The sequence below is a fragment of the Anas acuta genome, chromosome 1, assembly GCF_963932015.1.
Source record: "Anas acuta chromosome 1, bAnaAcu1.1, whole genome shotgun sequence".
NCBI classification, from domain to species: Eukaryota; Metazoa; Chordata; class Aves; order Anseriformes; family Anatidae; genus Anas; species Anas acuta.
The window spans coordinates 108,882,274-108,897,966 of record NC_088979.1 but is presented as its reverse complement, the minus strand read 5'-3'; the positions used below and the strand labels follow the sequence as shown (position 1 = coordinate 108,897,966).

General features: G+C 55.0%; 1 protein-coding gene across 3 annotated transcripts in view; it reads left to right on the top strand.

Moving 5' to 3' along the window:
• Positions 1 to 15,431, top strand: part of IGSF3 (immunoglobulin superfamily member 3) — an 81,135-nt gene extending 65,704 nt beyond the window's left edge. For all 3 annotated transcript variants that reach the window (XM_068691903.1, XM_068691915.1, XM_068691893.1), the window contains 4 exons: positions 6,811 to 7,221; positions 8,791 to 9,198; positions 11,355 to 11,780; positions 12,427 to 15,431. In XM_068691903.1, coding sequence (XP_068548004.1) covers positions 6,811 to 7,221; positions 8,791 to 9,198; positions 11,355 to 11,780; positions 12,427 to 12,677 — 1,496 coding nt within the window. In that variant the 3' untranslated portion in view covers positions 12,678 to 15,431. The remainder of the gene's footprint in view (positions 1 to 6,810; positions 7,222 to 8,790; positions 9,199 to 11,354; positions 11,781 to 12,426) is intronic.
• Positions 15,432 to 15,693: the final 262 nt, after the last annotated feature.

The following is a 15,693-nucleotide window of genomic DNA, read 5'->3' as shown; positions in this document are numbered from 1 at the left end:
TTTACAGCCTTCTGCTCCATCTGGCATATAGCTGCGCTCTTGCTTGAGTGATGAAGGAGTTCAAGAAGCGCTCAGCAGGGACAGGAGGCTGCTCAGCAGCAGCCACGACTGCAACACGGAGCAGCCTCCTCTCCCCTGGGTGCCCACTGGTCTTACTGCGGGGATTCCTGCGTCTCTGCTGTATGCAGGGTGTGCTGCTCTGGCCAAATTCGTGTTCTTCATCGTTACCTTTTGAGGTGCAAGTTTTTCACTTCCATTTCAAAGCATCCCCGGTTTCTCTCTTTGATACCTTGAGAGTGGTTTTCTGCTCCCGCCTGCGGGATGCGTGCACAGAAGCAGAAAGTCAGCCTGTTTGCAGTCTGTGCACACACAGCTTCTTTGATGCTGTTTTGAATGCCTTCTCCCCACACTCTTTAGCTTCTTCTTGATCCGCATTTTACCTTGCGGAGCTAATGTCAGCAGTGGCCTCTGAAACTACACAGGTAAATAGGGTGAGCACCAGGAAGACAGACAGTAATCACGGTTATGGGAAGCAGCCCTGCACTAGCATGCACCTCTGCAAACTTCCCAGCCATCTTTCTGACACCCTGCGAGGAAGTTTGGCCTTTAATAGCCAGGCTCCAGAACGACAGGGGAATTTGTGTGTGGTGCTGCCATATGTGTTGTAACTTGCTCTTTGGGTACATTTAATTACTTTTTTTCCTAATTGACGTAGCACTCTTTTGTTTGAAATCTTTCTGATGAAGGGTTCATTCAATATCTCCATGTGTTATTTTCCTCTTTCCTTACCCTCGGCGGCTGTAGCTTGGTTCTGAATTTATCTTCCAGTGATCCTATCTCCATATTTTAATTTACAAGTGATCAGTGAGCCGTATATTGTTCTCTGACAGCAGGCACAACTCGTGCTGGGAGTCTTTTACTCCCTCCCCCTGCCTCTCCTGCAGAACTTTTACATTTATTTCAGGGTTTGACAGGAAGGTTTCTGTTTTTAGGGTTGCGGGGCGCTTTCGTTTGGGCTGTCTTTGTGTTTGTTTCTGTTTCTTGAAGGTAAGTTGTCCCCGAGTCCACAGCCACCTCCAGATGCGAAGGTAGGTGAGCTCCAGCTGTGGTTCTCCCTCTCTGTTGCAGACACACACATTTCTGCTTTGCTTTGTCTGTGCAGCCCACCTGAAATGAGAACCTGGGCCACCTGGGGGCTGCGGAAACTTCGGGCATTGCTCTGAAACTAGCGGAGCGCAAGGAGAAAATGGCAGCGTGGTGTTCGAAGTCCACGCCTTGGCTTTTTTATCTGCCTGCCTGGGAGGGGGCAGCACCCGAACGTGCCTCCAGAAAGGGTTAACGTTGTCTCTCCTTTCCATAGAGCTGCTCTCCCAGTAATTCGATCATGTCAGCCTGTTTGCAGGCAATAATTCATTGTTATAGGAACACTACAGTAAAGTGACAAGTTAATAATGGCAGTAATAATGGCAGGCAAAGTCTAATGCTATTTCCCATTCTCCTGCTCCTGTTGCACCAGCAGCGGCCCATGTTGGCTAACGCAATTTGCAGCCTCGCTAATCCAGTTTCAGTAGGGATTGTGTTCTATTAAGAGAGAATAACAGGAGTCGGGAGCTGTGCTGCCATGTTCCCGGGCTCCCTGGGGAGGCCGTGCTGGCGCTCCAAGTCTTTTGTCTTTGCTTTGCGGTGATTTCTGCGCGACGCTGAAGCCCGTTGAGCAAGCTCCTCCTCGTTGCCTCTCACCGTCCTCCCCCCTGTGAACGCCTTGCGGAAAAGAGAGGGACCAGAGGGAAGGGTCACTCCTTCCAGTTCCCACGTCTCTCCCTTTTGTATGCTCCTTTTCCTAGGAAATCCGAGGCCCCCGTCCCTCATCGCGCTGAGTCAGGAGGCCGGCTTGTGCTTGCTCCGCTCCCGTCGCCGCAGCGCGTGTCCTTGCAACACTTGTGGAGGCGGAGGAGGCTCTCGATCCATGTTTTTATGGAGGTGCCGAGCGTTCGCACATGTCTCAGCCTGCGGCAGAGCGGTGACCTGCATACAGGTCTCTCGGAGCCGAGGCAAACAGGAATTAGGTCACTGGGTGCTTTCGGGGAAATGGCGAGGCGCCTGAGGGTGCGCGGCCATTGTGACTGCAGGGTTGGGGCATCAGCTGAGGCTGTGCCAAAAGCCCCTCACGGTTGAGGGGTGTCTGAAGCCAAGGGTGCCGGGCAGAGACACAGGTCCTGTGTGTAAGCATCATCTCGGGTCGAGGAAATGGGTCTCTCCCGATGGACCTGTTAGGTACTATCCCCGGTGTCAAACCGTGCGTGGGCTCGCGCTGCGGTGTCCCCGTTTCTCCTGTCCCCACCTCCCTCACCTCGAGACGGCGAGATCCCAGCGGAGGCTTTTACAAGTAGGGCAGTCCCTGGGAAAGCTGTGTAACACTTCACCAGGTCTCTCCAGGAGAGCACGTCTTCTGGAGGAGTGCTCCCCATGGGGGTGACGGTCTTCAAAGTGGGACACAGCAGCCCTCGCCGCCTCCCTGGACTCGTGACGGGGCTCCCCGGGGGCTCTGTGGTCTGCTTCTGGCTGTCTTTGTGCCCACCCCTTCTGCCTCATGGCAGCTTCCCAGGGGCGTGCAGAGCTCGGTCATCCCCTAGCTGGCAGCCCCCTCTTCCTACACAACAGGGGGGCACGTTGGGTTTTGTGGTTTTTTTTATTGGGGAGGCTGTTTTCAGCTATGACTGAGTACAGAGGTTCCCATGTGGGAAGCGAACCCTTATCGAAGGGCTGCTCTTACATTTTCTCGACACCTACAAGGGAAGATGATGCAAAAAGTCTGCGAGCACCTTTTTTATCGGAGCATCTTAAGTCCCAGATTGCGAAGTGCTTTAATAAAGGTGAGTGTTGTAACCCCGGCCTGATGATTAGGGAGCAGAGACGAGGGAGCCAGGCGGCTTTACCGCTGCGGGGAGTCAGCAGGAGAGCTGCGCATCGTGCCGCTGCTTCTGCCCTCCTCTGCTGACTCGTGTCCCTTCCCCCCTAACATTCGTGTATCCGCTCTTATCAAATACCTGGCTTGAGGAGGCTGCCTGCCTGCTTCGTGGTGTGTAGAAATCCCCTTCCATACATACCAGCCTGCAGAGTACCTGGCCATATTGTGGCTTGCTGTGGTTCCCAGGTGGACCAGATCTGGCCCCCAGCCCACAGGTGCAAGCTTTTGGGACCAGGTATCCCGAGGCGGTGCCTGTCCCTGTAAATTAATAGGGATGTTTTCCTCAGCCTGGGAGTTAATGCAGGGAGACTGTGATGCTGGAGGATGCTGCATGAAGTGAGCTGCCTAGTGAGCGTACGGACGTGCTGCGGACACCTCGCGCCTTCGCCAGCCTCTCCAGCCAGGCAGGGAAGTAACGTCCCTGTGTCCTGGCCAGGCTCCAGTGTGAGGCATCGCCCATTTAGCCTCCCGTTGCTCCTCCAGCAGCCGCAGTGGGATGCCCGTACTGGTGCAGGAGAGCATTTATGTCTCCGTGCCATCGGAGAGCTGATGTCTTCAGCACCAGCACAGTTGCAGAACTCAATACACCTGCGGTCTTCAGCCAGGTCGCATGGCTGGGCGAGGAGATGGGGCTGCTTTAAGAGAAATACAAGGGTTTTAACCATGACCTGTTGCCAGTGTAAATTGAGAGCCGTAACAGCATATGTAGCGCCAATTACAGCACATCAAGGTATGATATCCTCTTTACTGGCACCCTCCGGGGAGCCGGCAGACATCGTGGCAAAGGATTATGGCTTGCAGACGATAGGCACGGTAGCTTCACCTCAACACATGCACCTGTTTTCCTCCTCGAGCAGATGTTTGGGAAGCTGTTACGAGAACATCAGCCTCCTGCCAGCGCAGCAGAAGGCGCCGTGTAACCCTGCCTGCTCCCGTGGCTGCACCCACCGCCCCTGCTGCTCGGCAGCGCTGGAGCAGCCCTGCCCTGGCGCAGCACAGCCCCGGGGCAGGCTGCATCAGCTCCCTGTGGAGGCCCAGACACGTCCCCGAGCCAGGAAAGGGAGTTTCCCTGTGTCAGGAGGGCAAGTTTTGGCTGGCTGGCTGCCTGGGATGTCAGTCTTCTTGCAGTCCCGCTCATGCACCAGCAACTGCGGGAATTTCCACGTCGTGCTGGCGGCTTTGGACATGACCTGGCAAGTCACACGCAGCGTGGCGAGATGTTCCTGAGGGATCTGCGGAAGGGAATAGGGAAGAGGCAGGCTGGCATCGCGAGGTGCACGTTCACTGTGTAGGATGTGGCACCTGGGTGGGCAAGCGCTTGGTGTTCGCAGGTAGGAAAAGGCTGGGGAGGGCCTGCGAGCGTGGAGTTTAGGATCTCGTTGTTGGCAGAGCTGGGAAGAATTCTTCCCCACCGCCCTCACCCCCACGTGAAAGCTCCTCGCTTGCCTCTGCTGGTGGTGCTGCCAGGTGGGCAGAGCGCGGCGCCGGCAGCTCCCTCCTTGCACGCCCCGACAGCGCGCGTGGATGCGGAGCGACCCCGCCGCGTGTGTACAGGCTGCATTTTAATAGATATAGGGCTGCCGACTTAACATACACAGTTGCTATAGGAACAGAGGTTTCCTTAGGAACGGTTGCAGAAAATAATCCAGTACCAATTAAAAATAAACTGTTTGGAAAGGGGGCTGGGGGGAGAAAGGAAACTGCTGAGAAGCACCTTCCCCTTTATTGGCTCATCTCTCGGGGACTCGGAAGATTGATTAATGCTTGAAATAACCTTTCTTAGCCGACAGCGAGCCAGGGAGGTGGGATGAGCGTGCGTGCAGCAGCTGAGGCTGCTGTCCTGGGGTGAAACAAAGGGGCTGGAGTGTGCCTGTGGGGTGGGGGTGCAGCAGAAATACGACAGCGTGATGCTAAGTCTCCCCATTGAGTTGAAGTCCCCCAGAGAGGAAGAACAAGGGGCCTTTTCCCTCCTTCCCTCCCTCCGCTGTCTGCGTACCCGTAACGCAGCCATCCGGGCTTTATTAGCATACTGATTAAAGCCAGGGGCAACGTGGGCTCCAGGGGAACTTGTAATGCATTGCCAGGACGCCTGTCTCAGATGCTGTGCTGGAGCAGAAAGTGTCACTGTCGGGGGAGTTTCTCCCTTCCATTTGATGTTGCTTGCCCGTACCCATTAGCTCCCTCGCTCATCGCTCGTGCCAGCAGGCATCCGAGACCCTGGCGCCCAAGGGACAGCGGCAGGAAGGCGCGACACAAAGCGAGGAGCCCTTGCCGTGGTGGGGAGAGGAGGCAGCTCCGCTTCCTCGCAGGCGAGCAGAGGATGCGTGGGCCGGGCTTCCAGGGTGCGGATCCGCACGGCTCCCCTGGCAGGGCTCAGTCTTACACGCCTGTAGCACTGCGCTGCTGCCGTGCCTCTGGTGCCCAGGGCGCTCGGTAGGGTTCCCGAAGAGATTTGCTAATTGTATGCAGAAGACCTTTGCCAGGCAGCTCCCTTTCAGGGGGAAGCAGCCGTGTGAGGCACCAGGGGAGCTTGGAGAGGTCGGGACAGGAGAGGTGGAGCAGCACCAGTGCACACCTTCTGCCTCTCGGCTGTTGAAGACCATCACAAAGTGTCAGGATGCCCTTTATAAGCTGTGGCTGAGTGTTGGTGCCACGGGGTGCAGCAGGAAAGGGGTAGGAGCAGCGTGCAGGACCCCCTCATGCATCACCTCCATTCAGGGAAGCCTGATTTCCTACCTGTGCCCAGGTGTCCTGGGTAATGCAGCATCCTTCACACTCACACCTCCAGCTCATCCCTTCCAGGTCTGCACTTCCCCCAGCCTCACATTCAGCAGGAGCTGCTGGTCGCTATAGGAGAGGCCAAGGTGGTGGCAGGGCTGCTCAAAGGGCTGCTCCTCTCGTCTGGTCTTCAGCTGCCAGGCTTCCCCCAGTGCAAGTGTCACACGAGGGCGCTTCACATCCTCCTGTGCAAGTGTCAGTGCCGTGGGTCAGGGCTCGCCGCATCAGGCACAGCCTGAACACGCAGGGGAAGGCTCTGCCTCCTGCTCCTGCAGGGAGGGGGCAATTGGAGACCAGCATCTCACTCTACAACAAGAGCTAACGCCGTCCTCAACGCTGCATGACCGCTCAGCTGCCCATGTGGGAGCTGCAGTCACGCTTGAGAAGCCGAGAGCGGTGGCGTGGCCGTGACTTCTCCCAGGTGATGCAGTCCTCGGTGGCCCTGGAGCCAGAGCTCCTGGCTGCTGGAGCGCAGCATGTTCCCTGCAGGTCCCCCCCAGTGGGATGCTTCTCTCCCAGTCGTGCCCGTGGCTGCTCCCCTAACCAGTGCGTCTCTGTGGGTTGCGTGTCACACCGGGGTGTGACAGCAGTAGGGGCTTGTTTAATTCAGTCTTTCTGGAAATGGTTTTCTGTGGAACTGGTCAAAAGCCCATTGGTATATGCTGCAAGCTGTGTGGTTTCACTAAGAAAAAAAGCCCTCGTGTCTGAAGGACGGTTGCAGCTGAAGAGACGGGGAAACTGGGTTTGGGTGTAGCCTTCGCACTAGGTTTGGTGCTCTCAACCACAATGAAATTAAGGAAGGGAGCTTTTAAAAAAGAGACTGTGGAAAAGCAGGTGCCTCGCTGAGGGACCTGGTGGGAAAATTCAGGAATAGAGAGGTGAAAAGGAGAGAAGGCTTGGTGGGAGAACATCTAAATGTTTTTTTTCCTGAAGGTTCATTTTAAGGCAAGAGCAGCCGTGTGTGCAGCCAGGGGAGAGCTCTCTGGTCCTCCCCCAAACAGGTGAGTCTCTTTTCCATGTCCATGACCCACCTCTTCTCACCTGTCCCCCTTCCTCCCTGGCAGTGACCAAGCTGCAGGTGAGCAAGTCGAAGCGGAGCATCACCCTGGTGGAGAACCGCCCCATCCCGCTCAACTGCTCTGTCAAATCCCAGACCAGCCCCGACTCGCACTTCGCCGTGCTGTGGTACGTCCACAAGCCCTCCGATGCGGACGGCAAGCTCATCCTGAAGACCACCCACAGCTCGGCCTTCGAGTACGGCACCTACGCGGAGGAGGAGGGCCTGCGGGGCCGGCTGCAGTTCGAGCGCTCGGCATCGGGCGGGCTCTTCAGCCTGACGGTCCAGCGGGCCGAGGTCCGCGACAGCGGCAGCTACTACTGCCACGTGGAGGAGTGGCTGCTCAGCCCCAACCACGCCTGGTACAAGCTGGCAGAGGAGGTGTCGGGGCGGACCGAGGTCACCGTCAAGCAGCCAGGTAGCGCGCGCTGCGCTGCTGGGGTCCTGCGGGGCATTTTGGCACTGGCTCTTGGGCACATCTCCTGCTGAGCTCTGCTGGGGCAGCAGGGAGCTTGTGCTTTTCTTTCTGCTACAGCCTTCTCGCCCCCTCCTTGCATCCTCATGCCTGCACGTCCCTTCAGGGAGACATTATTTCCCCTCCTTCAGTGTCACCCACCTACACCTACACCGGGTTGGTGTCCATCTTAGGGACCCTGCCTGTGCCCCTCCATCTGGAGGGCCGCTGTAATGAGCCAGATTTCTTTATCCTCAAAGGTGTCACGTAGAAAGTGTGTCAGCTAGCAACCTAATGAGGGAGAACTGGTGTGTGCCTGCCTGGGAGAGCATTTTTATGTTTTGCACATGGTTTAATTTTACTCTGCATCTGTATCCTGGCAGGCGTGGGGAGCCTTGTCTCTTTTCCCTTTGCGCTGTGCACATGAGATCTGAGTAATCAGTTTAATGAGGTGGGGAGCTGGCTGCCAGGAAAGGAGAAATCTGCTCTGCTGGTGCTTTCCGTGGCAGAGGACATCTCTGGCAAAGATGGGCTGAAGGTGGCCACCAGAAGCTGGGGCCACAGCCCTCATTCTGGGCAGAGAGGCAAGGACTGTCCCTGAGAGCAGCCTGCACCCCATGCATGCTGCTGATGCAGAACATCAGTACTCCACAAGGAAGCCCCAGCTTGCTCCCGGTGCCTAATTTTGGAGATTAAATTCACTTGGTTGTGCAGGGAGTGCAGCAGGCCAGAGCATACTGCTCATGGCCAGTCCCCGCTGCTTGTTTCCGCCTGCAGATCCCCAAATTGGCTGTGGGGCAGTCAGGGAGGGGGGAGCTGCAATTTGCCCCCTCCTTCACATCACCCACCTCTCACTGGGAAGTACGGTGCCTGTCCCTTACTCCTGTGGCCGTACCAGGGAAGTCCACGCTGTGCCCCTTGAAAGAGGTTGTGAAGGAATTAGGAGTGTACCACACGTCATTTCGCTTAAAAGAGCTGATTGCAATCACCCCCTGAGTATCAATGAAATTATTGAGCAAAAACCAGGGGCATTCCCAACGCAGCAAAACACCGTGTGTGCCTTTGCCCTCGTGCCACTTCTCGTTTTGCAGTAGTGGTTCCCTATAACCAGCTGTCCCTTCTCTGCCTTGTTTTTTTTCCCCTTTTCCCACTGCAGCAGAGCTTACTGGCTGGGGTGTGACCGGGCTCGTGCCCTGCCCCAAGGGGAGAACGAGAAGAGCTTCACGTGTGACTTCCCTTCACGAGATGTTTGTGCACTCAGGATCCCCCGGGTCCTATGAGGAGATGTGGGGTTCCCAGTTCCCTGTGCCAAATTCAGCCTTGCCGGTTGCTAGCCTGAGATTTTCAGAAGGCCCTCAAAAACATCGGTCCCATTTTCTTTTCCTCGCTTTTTTTTTCCTTCCTCCCCTTCCTCTTCTCTTCCATCACACCCCAGGACTGTGAGGTGTGCACCTATGAGGGAGGTGCACATGGGGAGACCCGGCCCTTGGCATCCCTCAGTCACATTGCATTTCTCCCGGCCTTCCCCCGCAGATAACCGCCTGCAGGTGAACCAGACCCACAGGAACATCACGGTGCTGGAGAACCAGTGGGTGACCCTGGAGTGCCAGGTGAGCAGCCGGAGCAGCCCCTCGTCGCAGCTGTCTGTGGAGTGGTACGTCTGGCGGCCGGGGCACCCGGAGAAGGAGGCCGTGGCGCGGCTGAGCCGGCAGAGCACGCTGCGCTACGGGGACCTGGCGGCGCTGGGCGACCTGCGGGGCCGCATCCACATGGAGAGCCCGTCCCTGGGCCTCTACCTGCTCTCCATCCAGAACGCCACCGTGCGGGACAGCGGGGTGTACGACTGCCGCGTGGAGGAGTGGCTCCTCGACCCCAGCGACCGCTGGTACAAGCGGGCGGAGGACCTCTCCGGGCTCACCACCCTCACCGTGAAGCAGCCAGGTGAGGAGCACCTCGTGCCACCGTCTCGGAGCAGATTCGGTAGAGCAGGCTTCAGATTTTATTCACATTTGGACTGAGAATGAGACGGCGGAAGCTCCCTGTGCTTTCCAGGCAGGGTCTCTGCATGGGAAAAGGGCAGCAGAGGGGTTGAGACCCTCACTAGTGTCCAGGCAGTTTTACACGATGCTGCTCCCTGCTCCACAGGTAAAGAAGACGTGGGCCATGCCAGCTCCAAGCCTTCGTCTGGATTAGAACCAGGGCTGGGGATTCTCCACTGTTTTGGCTATGCCCAGACACAGGGAGATGGGGCTTGGGATGCCTCTCGCTCTTTCCGAGATCTAGGGGGGTGAAAAATTCTCAGGAAGTTCAAAGTAGGGAGGAAACTCCAGTTCGGTGAGTTTTACCAATAGATGACAATCTGCAAGGACAATTTACCTTGGGAAATATGGATTCTCTAGTTTTTGAGCCAAGTGACTCCAGATTAAATGCCTGTCTTAAAGGAAGGCTGTAGGTCAAACGAAAGTTATAGTCTTCACTTGCTGGATACCTTCCAGCTTTAAAAAAAAACACACTCTGCAAGTATTTTTTGGTGCTTTATGCCTGCCCACTTCAGCAAGGTGTCAGCCTCGTAACTCTGTGATGGAGCTGGCAAGATTATAAGATCCTGGGAAGGTTTTATTGGTAATTCCTTGCAGAGAAAAATTTGTGCTGCAAAAAGTGGGAGCTGTCTCAGGGGACAGCCCAGCTCTTGTCCATGAAGTCCTTGCTCAGGAAGCTTCTCTGGCTGAGATGGCTTCAGCAGAGGTCCCCCAGAGCTCCCAGGCAGACCCTGTATGCTGCATCCCTGCACAGCTCTACGTGCAGCTCCTCATTTGGGATGGAAATTGCCAGCCCTGAAGGACAGGGGACTGAACGTGAGGGGAAATCCTCTAGGCTCCACCTGAATTGTGGAAGGATGTGGAGTGGGAAGAAGAGGGGGAGTTGGGAGTGTAACAATTCAATATATATATATATTAATTTTTTTTGTTACAAGTGCTTTGTTGGTGTTTGGTTTTCTTTCATGACAGGCAGTACTTAACAAAGTGACTGAATTTAAAAATAGCATAGCTTGTGACTCATGTCTCATTAGTGAGGATCTCCGTACTCATCTTCCAGTACCGTAATCATGAACAAAGAAAAAAAAAAATACACAACCCTCAGTGTCTTCAGACTTTAGTTCTCTTTCTGTTTAACCTGCTGAGGTGGGGGAGGCTCCGTGTTTATTTTGACAAGCCATTTCCTCCCCTTCCTCCTTTTTACCTCAGAAGTCCCCAAAATCTCAGAGCTTACCTCATTCCTGTAGGAATCCCTGTGGTGAAGATGAGAACTGAAAACGCTCGTGTTGCCTCCAGTCCTAACAGCTCTGGCCTTAATGAAGATTTTCCACAGGGGACCGTTTAAGAATTGTAGGACAGGCGCTGTAGTGTGAAACCCAGACACCTCCTGTCTGGGGAAGGGCCCCAGGTGAGGTTTGGGGGACAGCAGCACCCTGTGCCCTCTCCTGCAGGGACCCCAGTATCTGCGAGGGGCAGGGCTTGCCCAGCTGGTGCTGCTGGAGGAGGAAGGAGCCCTCTCTTCAAGCTGCCGGCTTGCCCTTCATGCTGAACTCCTTCATTAGGAAGGGCTTTTTAATCTTTAAATGAAAGCTTAGATCTGGGCTGATTGTGATCCCCTGAGTATGTGTTCCCTGGCAGGATGACTAAATCAAATGTTAATTGCTCTTGAAGTCAGCCTTTAATCAACTCATCTGAGGTTCTGGCCACTGTATATCAGTTAGCTAAAAACATCTCTGTAGCCTCGCAGCAAGTGATAGGGAAGAAAAGAGAGAGACTTTAGGAAGCGTCCTTGCTGCTTCTGTGCTGCGGTCATCTCTGTGGAGGAGTCTGTTACCTAATTAACTTCCCAAATTGCTGGAAAAAAAAATCTGTCCTCCTGTGCCTCAGACATTGCTGATTTTCAAGTCCTTTGAGCACTCTCAGGCAGGTTAGAAAGCCAAGGTACACAGGTACCTGTGTGGGGTCCAGCCTTTGGGTTTCACCTGGATCACACACCCAGTGTAGCGGCCGTGGTGGCAGCCTGCTCCGCACTCACCTCTCCCTCCCGTTTTGCTCTCCCAGACCCCACCTTGCAGGTGGACACGGCCACCGCCAACCTCACGGTGCAGGAGAAGGAGTCCTTCCCGCTGGACTGCAGCATCCTGTCCCGCTCCAGCCCGGAGTCCCACTTTGCGGTGACGTGGTACAACCTGCGGGCCAAAGAGGCAGGTGGCCGCGCGGAGGAAGAAGAGGAAGAGGAGAGGGAAGCGGTGCTGAGCGTGGGCCCCGACGCCGTCTTCAGCCCCGAGACGGGTCGCTGGGAGGGCCGCCTGCGCTTCCAGCGCCTCTCGGCCGTGCTCTTCCGCCTGACGGTGCTGCAGGCTGGCGGTGCCGACAGCGGCAACTACTCGTGCCGCGTGGAGGAGTGGCTGGCCGACCCCAACGGCGTGTGGTACCGGCTGGCGGAGGAGGAGTCGGGCACGGTCGCCGTTCACGTGCAGGATGCAGGTGAGAAGAGATGAGGACCCCAAGCTGCCCGTGTGTCTTGGCTTGTGTGGGCATGACCGGCCCCCTGCCCTGGGGACTTGGAGCCTGGACCTGGTCTGCAACGGGGCGTATCTGCGGTACCGGTGCTGTTCCAATCGAGCTGCGGGCTCGTAGCCCAGCTCTGCGGGCTGGGTTGACCCCATGCTCACCATACAGTCACTGGTGTGTGGGCCCAGGGCTGTGGCACCGGGGTCTCCTCCCCCTAACTCTCAAAGCCATTGGGTGGTTTAGAGGCCTCAGAGATTGCTGAGGTCATGAGAGTTTTGTGGTCCATTAATTGAGATACACTAAGATGCTGCCTCTGCACCGCCACTGAGGGAAACACTTTGTGATAAGGCTCCCTGCTTTATAAGATATCAGAAAATCTGCACCAGGGAGGAAGATCTTTAGCACTCATGAAACTCTTAGCGGGAGATAAAGCCGAATCATGCCCTGTAATAGCTTTTTTCTGCCGCTCTGTTTTCCAGTATCGGTGGTTTTTCTCAGAGCCCTACCTCCTGTGCTGATACAGATTAATGAGCATCTGTTTTTTATGTTTCTGAAGAAGTCTGTAAGCTATGTGCTGCATAGAAGCTGTAAAACGTGACCGTCCTGTGTCTCTTTCCAGGCTCCACCCTGCAGTCTGTCATCTGCTCCAATGACGCCCTCTTCTACTTCGTGTTCTTCTACCCCTTCCCCATCTTCGGCATCTTGATCATCACCATCCTCCTGGTGCGGTTCAAGAGCCGGAACTCCAGCAAGAACTCGGAGGGCAAGAACGGGGTCCCCTTGCTGTGGATCAAAGAGCCGCACCTCAACTACTCGCCCACTTGCCTAGAGCCACCAGTCCTCAGCATCCACCCGGGAACCATAGACTAAAGAGGCCGAGAGGTGCCCAGGAGGACACGCAGAGAGAGAGAAGCAGAGACACACCAGGAACCCTAAGGAACAGAGTGGTTTTCGTTGTTCTTGTTTCATTTGTTTCAGTGTCTGTGCTCCGACGCGGCGGCTGAGCTCTGCGGAGCGCCCAGCCGGTGGGGACGGGAAGGTCCGAGGCTTCTTCCAGCACCTGTGGGAACGCACCCAGCCACCGAGACAGCACCGAGCCTGTGCGTTTGCTGTACATAGCGGATATTCCTCTCATTAATTTTGATCCCATCCGTTGTTGTCCGTTGGGCTGTTACTTTTTCGTCGTTGTTTCTTTTCCGTCTCCCAAAGAACTGTAGGCTTCCCCCTCTCTCCACACAGCGAGGAGTTCCCAGGGGGCTTTTGGTCCTGGGACGATCTCTGGAGATAAATGTGTACGTGTACCGAAACAGACTTGGTTTTTCCTCCTGAGATTCTGTGCCACGGTGAAGAAGGTCTTTTCCCAAGGTGCGCTGAACTAGCTGCTCCCTCTTCCAAAGCAGGCAAAGCCAGGACCACCTCTGAAGGGTTTAGGTGGGGTATTGGGAGGTCCATCTCAAAAACTGGCTGTAGCCTCAGGATCTTCTTGCCTCCGTCTTACTGTTCTCTCAGGAGGAGGCAATTCACCTTTTGGGAGCATTCCCCAGTCTTGGAGAAACTGAATGTTCAATGCGCTTGCAATCAGGACAAAAGCAATTTAGCTGGTCTCCAGGAACTGAGCGGGGAAACAGAAGGAAGGTACCTGAAAGCCTTGACTTTGTTTTATTGAAAGAAGGTCCTCATGCGGTCCAGCATGCCAGAGAGATGCTGCCACCACTGATGAGGCAGCTCCTCTCCGTGCCCCACTTGCCTGGGGACAGGTGGCTGGATCCAGTCTCTGAAGGCTTCAACTTGACCAAAGTAATGACTCTAGAAATGGGGAAGGAGAAAGCTCCGTGGGTTGGATTCACGGTCCCTGGATGGTTCAGCCAAGGAGCCCAGTCACAGCCACGCAGCGGGGACGTGCACTTAACCACCTCATGTCACCAGGGTTCCCAGCAGCTTGCGCGGCTTCCCAGCACGAGCTTGGACAAGGCAAGGAGCCTGCATCGCACCTGCACCCTGGGGGCTTCCACGTCCCTTTGGGTTGAGAGAAATCTTCCCGTACGTGTGTGTGCGCGTGTGCTGTTTTCCATCTCTGGGGCTTTAGGAGGAGAAACCGTTTTGCCGTAAGCCCTCTCTCCTGGCAAAGTCACCTGCTCTTGTTGTACGCAACTGCCGTGACAGGAAATGCTGTTCTTTCTGTGAAAGATATGGCTCTCACGAAGCAAACCAGGGCTCTCTCCATGTGGGACACCTACGCTCAAGTACCCCGTACTGCCAAGTACCCCTGCTGTGTCCTGTGGAGGAAACCGCCTCCTCCCCGATACACCCTAAGCGTTTTGTCTGGCGGAAGAAAATGTTTGCCAAAAACGGCCTTTTGTTGTCTTCCTTGATGTCTTCCTGGCAAATCTGGCCATTTGTTTTTTGCAGCATGGCTGAAGCTGACGTGGGCGGATGGGTGCAGCCGCAAGACCCCCCCCCGCCTCGCGTGAGAGAGGTGCCATACCTACAGCTGCCGACCTCTTTGGGAGGGTCGGACCCCTCCTTGTGAAGAGAAGGGGACCTCAGCAGATGCTCTGTAGTACTAGTAGGTTAAACCCTGATGCCTTGACGTTTCAGAAGTGGTGAAGCCTCAGGTGGGAGATCTGCATGGCACATCCTCTCTCCTGGCTAGAAGAGGAGCTTGCATCTTATCTGCGGGGATGCAGATGGTCCCACTCCAGTGGCAGGAGAGTCCGCTGCCACCTCTACTCCTCCACCAGAATGTCATTCGTTTCTTCTTCTGCTGAGAAGCCCAAATTGCACTCACCCCTCTGCAAAGTCTCCCTCCTTGAGACGTAATTGCTTACTGGCCCCAGCATACGCATAATATCACACTCCTATATATATAGATATATATATATCTCACACACCCACACACTTGTCTTCCCTTTCTGGATAAGGAGTCTGCACAGAGAGGAGTGGGATGAAAAGTGAATGGAACTGAAGAACCAAGACATGAACAACAGCAGCTGCAGCCAGTGGGTATTGTTTCATAAATGTAGTATCTCTTGTACATACTGCTTCAGGGCAGGAACTGCAATTCATTTCAGCTTTAAAGGAAAAAGAGAAAGTCAGCAGGAGCTGTTCTTCCTTGGAGAGCGTGTGCTGCATCTGAACCAGGCTCCTCCTCTCCAGCCTGCCTGCCCCAGCAGCGCTGCCCCGGACCAGGGCTCTCGTGGAGGGCTTTTCCACAGCTCCTCTCGGCCCAAACTGGTCCCTGCCCAGCCAACAGTTCTTGCACCGAGCCCAGGCTTTCCCAGGAAGCGGCTCCTGTGATGGTCCCAGAATGTACCTTGCCACTGACATTTCTCCGTTGTTCTGGCAGTCTGTTGCCCAGTCTCAAAGTTCTCTTTGTTTTTATAAGGCAGACTCTTCCTGTAATGAGTTTCAACATGAAGCTTTCCAAACCACTCTCTCTGCTGTAACTTTCTGTACTGAACCTGATGAAAGAGAGATAGCCTATCCATGCATGATGTGGAAAAATGTTTGGGATTTTTTAAAAAACAAAACAAAAACAAAAAAACTTTGTACTATGTTGCACTAAAACATGTTTTATACAACACACCTGAGAGCTGTAGTAAACTGTGTTGAAATTGTGATTCATACTGCTGCTGGTTTTTGTCTGATTTGGGCTTTTTGTTGTACCTTTATGCACAGTCCCTACATAAAGGTGTGCTGAACTCCCAAGCCAGCTCCCACTTTTAGGCAGCCTCTCCTTCCACCCATGCTTCTTGATGCACCAGCTCTCCTCCCTCCCCAGCAGTACATCTCTACTCATCCATGCTGGAGCTTGCAGCCACCTTGCACCCTCTGGCCCTTCAGACATACTGTCTCCTCCCATCCCTTCATTCATCCCATAGTAGCA